The 13,566-nt window shown below is 41.5% G+C and overlaps 1 protein-coding gene across 5 annotated transcripts; it reads right to left on the minus strand.

Moving 5' to 3' along the window:
• Window positions 1-1,073: 1,073 nt before the first annotated feature.
• LOC120676119 (helicase-like transcription factor CHR28) lies at window positions 1,074-12,233 on the minus strand. 5 transcript variants are annotated; one of them, XM_039957344.1, is made up of 14 exons: window positions 11,869-12,199; window positions 9,230-9,299; window positions 9,009-9,131; window positions 8,715-8,921; window positions 8,551-8,639; window positions 7,756-8,469; window positions 6,960-7,031; window positions 6,802-6,879; window positions 5,841-6,723; window positions 4,392-4,522; window positions 3,709-3,930; window positions 2,386-2,949; window positions 2,095-2,304; window positions 1,074-1,609 (listed from the first exon to the last, which is right to left on the minus strand). In XM_039957344.1, the coding sequence occupies exons 1-14, from the start codon at window positions 12,052-12,054 to the stop codon at window positions 1,505-1,507; spliced, it is 3,654 nt and encodes a 1,217-aa protein (XP_039813278.1). In that variant the 5' UTR covers window positions 12,055-12,199; the 3' UTR covers window positions 1,074-1,504. The 5 variants fall into 5 exon arrangements, with proteins under 5 accessions (XP_039813278.1, XP_039813276.1, XP_039813277.1 ...); XM_039957342.1 differs by having other exon boundaries at window positions 1,106-1,609; window positions 7,756-8,639; window positions 9,024-9,131; window positions 11,869-12,233; XM_039957343.1 differs by having other exon boundaries at window positions 1,106-1,609; window positions 7,756-8,639; window positions 9,024-9,128; window positions 11,869-12,217.
• Between the last annotated feature and the right edge of the window lie 1,333 nt (window positions 12,234-13,566).

Raw genomic sequence — 13,566 nt, forward strand, 5'->3', positions numbered from 1 at the left:
TTGGTTCTCTTTTTCCTTATTGTATGACAGGTCATGAAATGAGATAATCAGTTATGCAAGTATGAAGATAACATGCATTTGTGATAATATGCCTAGTAGATCTCTATTTTGCTTGTGATGCAATTTGGATTTAAGGGGGGCGGCAAATGCATTCACACTGCACCAAATTGCTAGGTTCACAATCAATTATCGCAGCTCACAGAGAGATATGCAAGCTTCAGATAATTATTTTGTTTGCCGAGTCTGAAACTCTAACAGACTAATGGCTTCCCAACTTCTTTTCCTAAGTTAAAAGGTTACAGATATAGATTGCCTAAACGTTCTGCTAAATTATGGTTGAATTGTACCGAAATTAGTTTGTTATGAGGTGTATGATCATATCAATCTTGCAGGTTCTACGCTACAGAAGAGCTTCTTGCTTGCTGGAGTACCCGCACATGCTTGGAATGGTCTTCAGAGACTTGAAGCCGGAGAGCGTCCTCGTTTAGGCAACTTGACCAAACAATTTGTTCATCTTCCGTTAGCATTTTATTTTATCTAGCTTTGGCATTTAGTCAGAGAATTGAATGATGTTTGTGTAGTTTTTGAGCAGCATACTGGAATTTATAATACTGCTTTTTTGGTCATAGTTCATCCCGTAATAGATGCTTTTTTGGTCATAGTTCATCTCGTAATAGATGCCATATTTTTTTCAAAAAAAGAAAGTGGATAAATACTAAATGATTCCGGTTTCCAAAAAGAAACAGGCCGGCCAAAATTACGGCCGGCCGTACGTTAGTCAAGTCCAATAAGAAATACTAACTTAAAAAACTGATATATACCAGCTTTTCTTTGAACAATCTGATGTGGTATAACTACGAACTATTGATGTGGCACAGAGTTATGAGCCAGCTTAAAAAATGTGCAATTTGCTAGGGGTAGGACCGTAGGAGCTGTTGTGTTGTGCTGATGATAACATTGAAATAACCATGGAAAGTAGTGCATATCCTATTGAAATAACCATGGAAAGTAGTGCATATCCTAACTGACGGGGACACATACATAGACACATATAGAACACAACAGGCATAAAAGAACTCGAAACTGAACTGATAACAAGACAATATGACAAGCTCAGCTCAATCTTTTCGATAATTTAGCACATACAACAAACTATTGGCGGACGATGATGCCCACATGTCAGACATGCCGATTAAAAATATGTACAGATATCATGTTAACTGATGACTGTTAATAACTTCATGATATTAAGTCACCAGGCACTACTGCAGCAATCTGAGGAATTCACCTGGTTCAGTAATCGTACTGCTTTAAGCGCAAAAAGAATAGGATGAGCTAACCGCCACAATGCCACCTTCAAAACTACAAAATCTCTACAACTGTACAAACTACAGGCACTAATAACCCCTAGATGAGAACTATTTGTTATTTGTTTTGAGAGATTTTTTATCTATCACTGTCTACACCATCCAATGAGCAAAATTGTTCACTCTCAGGAGCGATGCTAAACCATAAACAGATAATTCAGGTCATCCACGGTCAGCCGAGTTTGGCGGGAACCAGATCTGTCTTCCCCAAACGCAGAAGCAACCATCTCCCGCTTTTTCTCCTGAGAAATGTACAACTTAGTTAAGTATCAACAGAGAGTAGGTTATTGAAGTGAATATTGTAAACCAAAGTACCAACAAACAAATAGTTATATTTTGTAGACAAAATAGGTGGATTTGGAAATGCAAGGAAAGTGGCAAAGTTACGAAGAATACAATAACTGTGTTTCTATATCTCAGATCAAGCCAACACTTTTTATGTATTCTGAATTGTTTCCGGGAAAATAATTCTTGTCAATGAAATAAACCTGCTTGATCCCTAGAATCACAAGCGCAACAACTTAGTGGTATTGACTTTACTACTAAACTGGCTTGTTATAATTTTCATACTGCTCTACTACCTAGAGGGCCTGGACTGGCTTGCCTCCGAAGGCCTGTTTTGGGGTTTAGGGTATGGATAGATTCTTGTCACAATCCAAATTGAAACTTAATTCCTGTACATGTACAAACGAAGATGATCCAAACACAATAAAAGCTTCAAAATTACCTGGAGAGCCAGAATACGATCTTCAACAGTATCTTTTATAGTTAACCGTGATACCGTGACAGGCCGCGTCTGGCCAATACGGTGTGCTCTATCCACGGCTTGGTCTTCTGTGGTTGGGTTCCACCAAAGATCTAGCATAAGCACGTGGCAGGCAGCAACCATGTTCAAACCAAGACTTGCAGCTTTGAGTGACATGATCATCACAGTGACCTGACAGTAGTGGAAGTTACAAACAGAACTCGTACTTGAAAAGATGGTATGTGGATATGCCGAAAACTATAGAATGCAAACCTCTGGAACTGTATTGAAGTCTTTCACAGCTTTATCCCGTGCAGCAACAGACATTGTTCCATCAAGTCTTCGATATGTGACATGAGAAGCTTTCAAATGAACTTCAAGCAAGTCTAGCATTCTAGTCCACTGAGAGAAAACAATTGCCTTCTCCGTCAACTTGGTGTCAGTCTGTTTTTGTTCTGAAGAACCCATTCCATCAGACGTTTCAGAGGATAGCCCAATCAAATTTTTGCTATCAATCATTTGGGTGGGACATATTTTGGGCAATGAAAGAAGTATATCTAGTGCAGCTCTCACTTTTGAAGATGCATAGGATGAATCAATTCCAGGATGCTTTTCAGCATGTATCATTTCCATACAGGTATTGTTAGACTTGAAATCACACGTTAATCTACTCAGAGAGCATTCAAGGGTGCCTCTGGAGAACAGTGAAGTTGTATTTAGTCGTACTCTGCAATTCGACACTGGGCATAGACTGTCATCACCAGTGAGTTGCTCCAGTATGCACTGGTTGCAAAAAACATGACCACATATAGTGACAACAGCATCTTCTGGTGCATCCTGCAAAGTTCATATTTGTTAAGAGCCAGAAGTGTTTATGCAGCATAGAAAGTAAAGCAGTAGGTAAATGGCCCAGGAACCCAGCATTAAGCTGGGATCAACAACACAAATAACATTGTGTTATTTCCTGATATTAAATCTTGGATTCAGTTCAAGCTAGCTGGCAATTAGAAAACTCAGTTGTGTTGACAGAAATGCAAGCTTAATACTCAGATGAACATTATCTGCAACAGATCTGTTACAGCCTAACCACCAGCACAGCAATGCATTAATATTTATTATTAACATACACACAAGCTAGTCTCTGGAGTGTTGTGTTCAATTGGTAATGATAATGCTCCAAGTATATTTTCCAATAAAACTTAATTGTGCATACTTCACTACGAAAGTTACTCAAATAAAGAATACTCCATACACCAGGTACAATACATACTATCCCTCCGTTCCAAATTATAAGTCATTCAAAGAATCTTGGAGAGTCAAACTATCTCAAAGTTTGACCAAAATTATAGAGAGAAACACAAAGATTTATGAGATTAAATAGGTATACTATGAAAATATAGCTAACAAAGAATCTATTGATACTTAATTGGTATCATAAATGTTAATATCTTGTTATATAAATTTGGTCAAACTTGAAAAACTCGACTCTCCAAGATTCTTGGAATGACTTATAACTTGGAACAAAGGGAGTACAGAACAAGGTGCATATGAAAAGACCACACAATGAGGGAGAAAGGGATGGAGGGATTCACTCACATTGCAGAGAGCACATATTGCAGAACAAGATTGCAAGCAAATAAGTAATTCTTGCTGCCTTTCCATGGGAAGTTTCTTGGCCATCTCCAACGAAGACTTCCAGTTAGAAGTAGACTCGTAACCTCTAACTAGGTGAGGGTGATCACATGCCTGTCTGAGCCGTAAAAGCATCAATAATATGTTGACGTAATTTTGCTTCACAGTACCGGCAGCTGCATATTCCTGCAAAGCAGTTTCAGTGAGCATAGTGTTCTAATGTTTAATGAAACGTGAGATCGTACACCAACATCAACTTTACAATGACCTAAACATGCCGCAGGATAGCAAATCAATCACGTTACCTGCCATAAGGTCATAGTCTACTTTATGACCTAGTATTAGCCTAATATCTAACTGCCATACAGTAATATTATCCTGGTAAAGTTTTTTAACATTGTAGGGTTGTCATTTCTAGATTCCAAACACAGTGCTATCAACTAGTTATTAACAAAAGATCCGTATCGCTTAATCGGAATTCAAGAACATTAGAGAATAAAATGATAGCTGCAAGCATTACACCAATTCGTTTATCTTTCATCATGCAAAAAAAATATATGTATCTAAATGCAGCAGCCAAAGATCAAGCAGAGTGACAAAACGGAAGAACATATAAGAAAGGCTATTAACCAATACTGTGAACAGACCTTGAACTGTTCTCGTGATTCAACTTCTAAAGTGTTATAAAAATTACGCTCTTCACTAGTGAAGTCCACTGTCTTAAGTGAAACAGTCTTTGGCGGTAAGGATATGATTGGTTTCCCATCAAGCATGGTTGCTACAAGAAAATAAATCACAAATCATAAGTTAAGGGATGAAAAATCAAAATACTAGAAATAAGCAAATATAACGTTAAATGCCAATTGGAGAACAACAGCTGTCACCAAGTCAACCAAGTCACAATAGAGAATATTTGCGTCCAAGAAAAAAATGGAGAATATTAAAAAAGCATCGCCCTACATTACAATTTGTAGCACTAGCACCATAGGAATGTGTGTGTACATTTACATTTGAGCTCTGCACTTTCAAGGTTAAATGGAACTGGCAAAAAAAAAAAAACAAGATAAATACACAGGTATGCACAATCAGGAAATTTTCCATAGGATGAGAAACATAACATGTCATCAAGTCCACCTCTTGACACAGACAGACATAACTGCACTATAAGCCCCCAACTACTCCATACTGTGCAACAAGTGTGCCATAAATTATACATTTTTGTGCACACATCAAATTTGTCCTGATCATTTCAGTCACTGTGCTGTTCGGTTTTCCTAAATTTCATGGTAATAGAAAATTATCTCTAAAAATGAATGATAGTTCAACGTTCTGTCCTAAGGGGTCCATATTGACAAAAAAAAATTATATTATTTCTCTAATTTGTTAACTGTGCAGTTTATTAGACAATGTTAACAAATATTTGTTCCAGAAATTGAGTAAAGTTAAACGTTTAAAGGACTCAAATCAATAAACTGATATTGAAGGTTTTCACTGCAGCAAGTAAAGAAAACATAATTAGTGTTCGAGAAAAAAGAAAAGAAAACATAATTGGATTTTGGGCATTAATCTCACAAAATAAAATAGTTTGTTTAATAATGCTGTTTTTCCAACTAATATGGATGAAAATATGTTCTATCATTTACTATTAGCTATGATAATAAAATCGACAAATATAGTATAATTTCTCATCAAATAGCACAGATGCATAATCAAAAAATAGATCAGTGTGGAGACAAAATATGCAGAGTATGCAAAATAAAGTTGCAGCTGACCATTATTTTACTTTTCTGAAACAACAGGGATCTTGCCGGCAGCACAAACACGCACTTGTAAAGAGGAAATTAAATGGCTATCACCAATTAGATCTGAATAAAGCTCATGCTTAGACAACTAATCGATGGATGATTATTGTTCAGCTGAACATCACCCAAGAGATTTGATACACATTGATAAAACTCAACATAAATATGATAACTACTGAGACCAGATTTGACATGACAGCAATTACACAAAATTTAGTCAACAAAAAATGGCCTTCGACTAAGGGGAAACATGTGGTTGAGCATCAATAGGGAAATGGTAACTTATTTACTGACCTTTAGTCCGCCGTAGCATTACCGTCTTCAAAACAACCTGAAGCTTCTTGTAACCGTTAGTTGGATTCCTACTGATAGGAATCTTTATCATAGTGCAAAATTGCTTGTACACAGCATAGGGGTCGTATCTCAGAAATCTAAAATAGCTATAGAGATCCTCCACGGCATTCTGTATAGGCGTCCCAGACAAACACCATCTTCTTTTGGCTCGCAAACCCCAGCAAGCCCTGGCAACCTGAGTTCGGTAATTTTTAATACTTTGTGCTTCATCAAGAATAACCCTAAACCAAGCAACTTTTGCAAGAGGTTTTTCAGGCAAGCTGCTCTCTGCAGCACTTTTATTTTTTGTTTTCTTAGAAGATGGCTTCCTCTTTTTGCTGCCTGAAGAGGACACAGGAGCACCGTATCTGTCAGGCTTCCCCTTCTCTTCATCATCACTGTCAGGATTCGATTGTTTTGGTACTTCCATGCTTACTATAGAATAAGTAGTTAGCACGACATCATATTTGGTGAGCTCTTCAGGATCCTTCGTGCGGTTGCTACCATGGTATATTAAGAAGGACAGATTAGCTCTGCTTGTAACCTTGTTCTTCAGTTCTCCAGCCCACTGTCGCAGAACACTTGTTGGGCAAACAACCAAAGTACCAGCAGCTGGCCTTGTCTTAACAGCTACAATAGGATTTTCTCGCTTCACTGTGTTACTTGTCACTTCAGGGTTACAAGTCTGCATCTGCTTTTTTGAATGAGGTTCAGCACAATCATCCTCATCATCGTCGTCTAGAGTTACAGCTTCACATGGCTCTTTCTTAATATTAGATGACTGTGGCACTGGTGGTCGTTCTGTTAGAATCAGTGATATGGCTGATACAGTTTTACCCAGGCCCTGAAAAAGTACCAAATGCCTCAAGACACAATTGATCATTTTGCTGAGTGACAGGAAAGGTATTAATTAGTAGTATACCTGATCATCTGCAAGAATTCCACCAGAGCAATGAGGGCTACTTGTCTCCTTTTGTACCATCCAAGACAAGGCAATTTTCTGTCCAAAGCAATAACAGTTACTCAAGAATTCGTAATACAATTTTCATAAAATTACACAACACTGACTACAAGGCAAACCTGATGCCTCAATAAAGGAACTGCTAAAACCCCATCAGGTGGATTAGCCTCAGATTTTGGCTGTGAAATATCCTGCCAATCACCAAATTTGTCAAGTGCGTGGAAGAAGCAGAAGAAAGATAATACTAAAAAAAATCTGATCTCAGTTACTTTTTCTTTCCGTACCAATAAAGAAGCTCATGTTTGATTGTGTCAGACTATAGAAATCCAAAAGATACTAGAAAATAAGCATCTGGTACTAGAAATAGAAAATGAGTGTGGCCAAATGCCTACTAAATGGATTGAAGATGGAACTCATAGTTAAAAGAAATGCTGTGCCAGCTATTTGAGAAAGCAGCAAACCAAACAGTCTGGTGGCAAATTATGATCCTAGAGAACATTGAGTTACAAAGGTTATCAGGTTATGGGAGTACCACCACAGCATTTAGATAAGACTTATTTGGCCAAGCAACACAACACTAGCAAGTCAAGTTACATTGAAACATGATGCTCCAAAAACTATCAGGACATTACCTTTCCTACAACAAGGTATTTAAAAAAAAATGAAGCGCTCAATACAAAGAAGAAAAAAATCAGGTATAAAATGATTCTAGGAACCAAAGTAAAGCATGAAACACTATGCTATCGAGAAGGTCAAATCAGCAACAACAATGACAAAATGATGTTATTTTACTAATGGCCATTTATTTTCCAGCAACTGAGACTCCGAAAATGTTAGCAGCAGCCTGATTACTAGGAGAATGCCTAAACATGAATACGGAAAATAAGAAAGCAACGGTCTAGAGGATTATATTACCTGCAATGCAAGCCTTAGAGTGATTCTTTCATCATGTGGCTTGTATCTCATCCCACCAAATGTAGGAATAATGGGATTACCATACATAGGTTGCTGAATATTATGATGGAACCTCCCCTGGATTGGCAATCGATGATCAGGAGCAAGATTCCTATTGCCCTCAATAATAGACAAATCAGAAGCCCCACTGCCATCTTTACTGAAGGAACCTCTTGATAAATTGCCCTGAATAGAATAGTTGCCCCTTCTATAATCATCATATTGTTTATGCAATACAGTAGGTTTTTGATATCCCATGTCCTTAAAAGGATGTTGGTTGTTGAAAGGGAGCAACTGTTTTGATGTGTGACCTAAGTATTTATCAGCATCCTCTGTGGTGGAGTTTCTGATAGAGGGTACTGGAGAAGAGTCAGTGCTAGATTCACTCTTGAAACAAACATCTTCAGACTGGTTCTGTTCACAGGATATCGACTCTGGCGAGGATACATCCATGTAAATATCTGACAAAGATGTATCATCACAATATTGATCCGGAGAGCCCATCTGCATAGAACCACTTTCGCATATATCCTGTGGGAACTGCTCCATCTCATATTGCTCATTGTTTTGTGAAAAAGCATGTGGCAAATCATGCACAGATCTTTCATCAACCATATCTACAGAAATATAATCTGGATGAGGATACTCTCCACATTCCCCCTGCAGATGTTCTTCCTGCATTGTAAGGCAACTGCTGTTGGCATTGCGAAAGCTTTCATCAGGAATATCTGTGTTGTGGGTAAGAGAAAACATAACCCTCGGAGTGAAATGAACACCATCCAGACCACTCTCCCATTGAATTTCACTCAAAGATGACTGCTCTGTGGATATACCACCTGAAAAATCTGTAGCAGATAATTAATTAATGCTTCCTTTATGGTATATTAAAATATGTATTTCCCAAGAGGCGAACAACATACAAGTATTCATTTGCTTCTCCATGTCTTCTGTGTTGTTCTCTACTTGGAGTTCTGTTTGGTCAGAGTACATTGTTTGCTGTCCAAGGTATGAACCATTTGAGAGATCTTCATAAGGACCACTTGTTTCTTCAAAAATAGCATGATTTGATGCATCCCTTGGAAAATGTTGATTTTCCAAGTTGTACGATCCTGATTGGTTTTGTAGATCTGCAAAGCAGTAACCAAAAATGTTTGTAAGTTGCAAGATAAAATATTAGGTGATATAATAAAGCACTCAGTTTCATCTAAATCCACCTTTCCATTCCTCACCATTGATAGAGAATCCATAAGAGGCAGCCCCTGTGTGATCATTTGTTTGTTGTCCTTCATTGGGTTGCGAGTAGTTTGACCAAAACTCTACATTCTCAAGCATTTCTGCTGATCTCACAAAGTGACAAGATAACAGATCAAAATTATAAAGAAGGAATTTTTGTATCCTGCAAAGGCATATGTTAAAATGGCCAGTTCCATTATACCTTCTTGGCTTTGGAATAAAACTTCAGAACCATTGGTGTCGGCAGGCATCTCCAAACAACCTTGATTGACCTGTATTCAACATAAGAAATAAGAGAGCCTAAAGTTAGACAACAGACACAAAACACAATACAAACTATTATATGTTATATGTGTGATATCTTTATCACAGATTTACTACACAGATGGTCTTAGGTGGAATACCCTGGATCGATTCCCTGGTTCCTTAAAACCCCAGAAAAATGGAGAGATTTGTATCAACCAAACAAAAAAAAAAGTGCAATTGATGCAAGAAAAAAAAACTGAAGAAACCACTTGTCACTTGTTGACCCCCTTTCTGCTCGAATTACAGTAGAAAAACAAGGCCTTTAGATTCAACAATATGAATATCACTATATCCAAAGACTTGATACTGTCTAACAAACATAAGCAATTTATGCTACAGGCTTCATGTTTCCACAGAAATATGATAAAGGAGCATCATTCAATACAAATTAGCATTGTGAGCCACAAAACTACGAACAGCTTCACATTTCCACAGCATTCACACAGAGCATTTAAGTTTCAACCACCACAACGATGCCAGATCAAATCAATCTTATTCATCTCACCTTCAGCAAAACACTCCGTGAGTTATTGCCCAACATGACTTAGCAAATATCACTTAACAAAAAAAATTGTCACAATCAAGCTTCATAAGTAATACTGCTAGGTTAGATGGGCAGCAGCAACAGGATTTTCTTTTCACTTGTGCAATAGTCTGAGGTATGGGAAAGTAAAGGCAGACCTATAAAATTGATGATACAAGCATAGCAGTCAAATATCAACGTTCAAATTTTCAGCCAAACCCAATGTGGTGGTTTAGAGGACTGGAAAATGCTGCAGACATTTACTGTGGCCCTAAAAAAGAAAATATTTTCTTTTATCTGACTTCCTCGAAAAGATTCCATTCGTCTCTTGGAAGTCCAAATTTGTGAGTCATGACTCAATTCCAGCAGTTCCCTCGTGCAACACTAACTATGCTGTATTTCAAACTCAATCGCTTAGGCGTATGGTTTTTACGATTCACAATGCGCATACAAATATTTCATATTTTTGAATTACTACACCAACTTAAAGCGCATTTCTAAAACTCCCAGTAATCTCTTCATGTGAGAAATTATATGGTGTATTTCAAACTCAATTGTTCCGTAGTCCGATTTTTTCACATTACACGTGACTAATTTTTTCATTTATATATATCATATACCACCTTTATCATATGAAGGCCTCCTGAGGCGCCGGTGCGTAATGGGGTTCTTGAGCGGGTCGATAATGTAAAGAGGGGTAGAGGTAGACCTAAACTGACGTGGGATGAGTCGGTTAAGAGAGACCTTAAGGATTGGAATATTTCTAAAGAGATAGCTTTGGATAGGAGCGCTTGGAGACTAGCTATCAATGTGCCTGAACCTTGAACTTATTTCTTTCGGGTTTCATCTCTAGCCTACCCCAACTTGCTTGGGAAAAAAGGCTATGTTGTTGTTGTTGTTGTTGTTGTTGTTGTTGTTGTATATCATATACCACCTTTGAGCCTGATTTCAAGGCCATATACTGCAGAAGTGTTGCAATGTGGGCCATGCGGTAGCTAGAAACAATCCATTGCCTGTCACAAACTAAGAGCGAGTTTGCGAGGGCTCCGGCTCCCTAAAAAAAGGGTGGAGCCAGAGCTGGAGCAGGCGGAGCTGGTTTTTGTGGCTCCGCCTGCTCCACCTTCTCGCAGGCAAAGCCAGTTTCGCAGATCTCTCAATCTACAGGACGGAGCCGCTCCACCTCCAAAGAGGCCCTAACTCTTCATCGCATACAACTGACACCAGGACAGCAATACCACCACCCAGTACCCAGCACCATTATCATCACCTTCTCCCACCCAGGATCCAACATAGCCCATAACTACTAACACAATGGAACCACTATGGACCACAATTGGCACTTCACCCAAAAACCGCCCATAGCCGAACACCACCGCTGAATCCTCATCACAACATTGACTTAGCTGCCAGCTCTCCCTGATACCGTGTCTAGCACTAACCCTAAACCGCTCCCTGGCAGACAACGTTGTGTTAGCTAAGAGTGCCAGTACCCATCAGCCTTCAGCACTCCAAATCCACCAAAAGAGGGAACAGCAGGAACCTCTTCATGTCGGTTGTTCTGAGACAAGGACACTTTCCAATAATTAACAGAGCAACCATGCTCAGATGGTTTCCATTTCCCGAACAGTAACACTCAAATAACTATCGTTTCCAGAAGAACATTTACTATCAGAACAAGCAAGCAAAATCCAGTAAGTGCTGAACGACAACAAACAACGCTAGCTAAGTTAGAAGGACCGCAGTAATCCCTCAGCTCGATCGCACCTGGCACTGCAATTCATCAACCCCTGGCCTAGACAAGGGGTGGTATACTCTAAAAGGTACAGCATCTAATAAGCCCCAAATCATCCAAAATCGCCAAGCCGAGAGCTAAAATTCCACCAAAAATCCGGCGTATTCGGACCCCCGCAACCCAAAACCCTAGCCTAAGCGCAGCCCCATCCTGCCAGATCCGATCCGACATCGCAAAATCCGGCGCAAAGCGAATTAGGGCACGAAGAGAGGCGACTCACCGCAGGCTGCTGCAGCTCCTCCTCGTCCTCCTCCCCGCCCTCCTCGGGAGGCGCCGGCTCAGTGTTGAGGAAGGCCATGAAGTCGCCGAGGGGTATGGACAGGTTGTCCTCCGCGCCGACGGCGCCAGCGCCAGCGCCGCCGGCGGCCTCGAAGCCATCGACACAGACCGCCGGTTCCTCCGCCATCACCCGCGGCGCGATTCGACCATACGATTCGCGGCAGCGGGCGGGCGCCTTGCCTTCTCCGGACGAGAGAAACCCCTTTTTTTTTCCAACCGGCGCGGGCGGGCGGCTGTGGTGGTAGCGCGGGGCAGAGGGGGGGTGCTAAGAACAAGATGGCATCCGCGTCAAAACGAAACCGAAGTGGTCGAAGGGGGAAAAATCCCTTGGGGGTGGGGATTTTTTTTATAAAAAAAAGGAACGGGTCGGCGGGACCTGCCGCTCGGAATGGCCGAACTGGAATCGGAATCGTTATTTCTGGAGGCGAGCCGGGGCCCGGGGGTGGGTAGTTTCTGGTGGGGATCGCGCATGTGCTCGCGACGCAGTGGAGTCGGGACGGTTGGCTCGTTTGTGACCGGCCGGCGCCCGGCGGTGATCGGGGCGGACCCGTCCATGTTCCGAGTCGTGGAACGGGCGCGTGTGCTACACGTACGTACCCGTTGGCGTAGCGGCCCTTTTGCAAGAGACCCCTGAGAAATAGGAGGGTTTTCTAATAAATTAATGCAGTATTGTATTTGAGCCCCTCAGTGACCGGGGAATACTATTCGGTCATATATAGTTGTCATTTTAAATTACCAGGTCGATATCTTTGTTGTTGACGTATTAGGCCGGGTGTATTAGTGTATAGTAATCCTAGAATCTCAAATGCCACATGTCCTCTTTATCAGTGTTGCTACACATTGAAAAAGATGTCTATTGCTACATATTCTCTTTACCAGATGCGACCGAGGCCATTCCTCATGTAAATGTACTGTGTGCACTCCATGTGACATCCCGCTAAAAATAATTTTCAAAACTCTTTTCATCGTTGAGCTCAATAATTCCTAAACCCCTGAGCCCTAATTCCACCGAAATATTCCCCATCGGATCTCTGTCCCAATACCCGATTTCAATCACCGTTCCATCTCCCTTTTTCTCCTCGCTCCGCGTGCATCACCGTCCGACCGGACGTCGCAGCGCGCGTGGCCGACCGGTCCCGCGGTCGCCGGCGTGCGCTCGCTTCTCTCTCTCTTTCTTTCTCTCTCTCCTTTTCTTTTTCTTTTTCTTTTTTTTTCCCTCCTCCTTTCTCCCTCCCTCTCCTCTACCGCGCGCTCCCGAGCGCCGCTCAGCTCGGCGCCCCCCGTTCCGTCCACGCACACGCGAGCGCCCACGCGCACCACGCGGCCGCGCCGCTCGCCGACCCGTCCCGTCGCCAGGCCACCTCGCCACGCTGCCCGCCGAGCCGCACTGCTCGCACAGCGCCCCGCCCTGTGCCGCCTCGACGCGAGAGCGCGAGCCAAGCTCGACGTTGGCCACAGCGACCAGCCACGTGCGCGCCTCGCCTTGGATGCCGCCCTCGACGCGCACGCCGCTCCGCGACGCACGCAAGCGACCGAGCGCCATAAAAGGCACCCCACCGAGCTCGTCGGCCACCACCACCGCGGACCCCTCTCTCCACCGCCTTACCTCGCCTACAAATAGGCCCCCGCGACGCTCGTC

This window comes from Panicum virgatum, chromosome 5N (assembly GCF_016808335.1).
Source record: "Panicum virgatum strain AP13 chromosome 5N, P.virgatum_v5, whole genome shotgun sequence".
Classification (NCBI taxonomy): Eukaryota; Viridiplantae; Streptophyta; class Magnoliopsida; order Poales; family Poaceae; genus Panicum; species Panicum virgatum.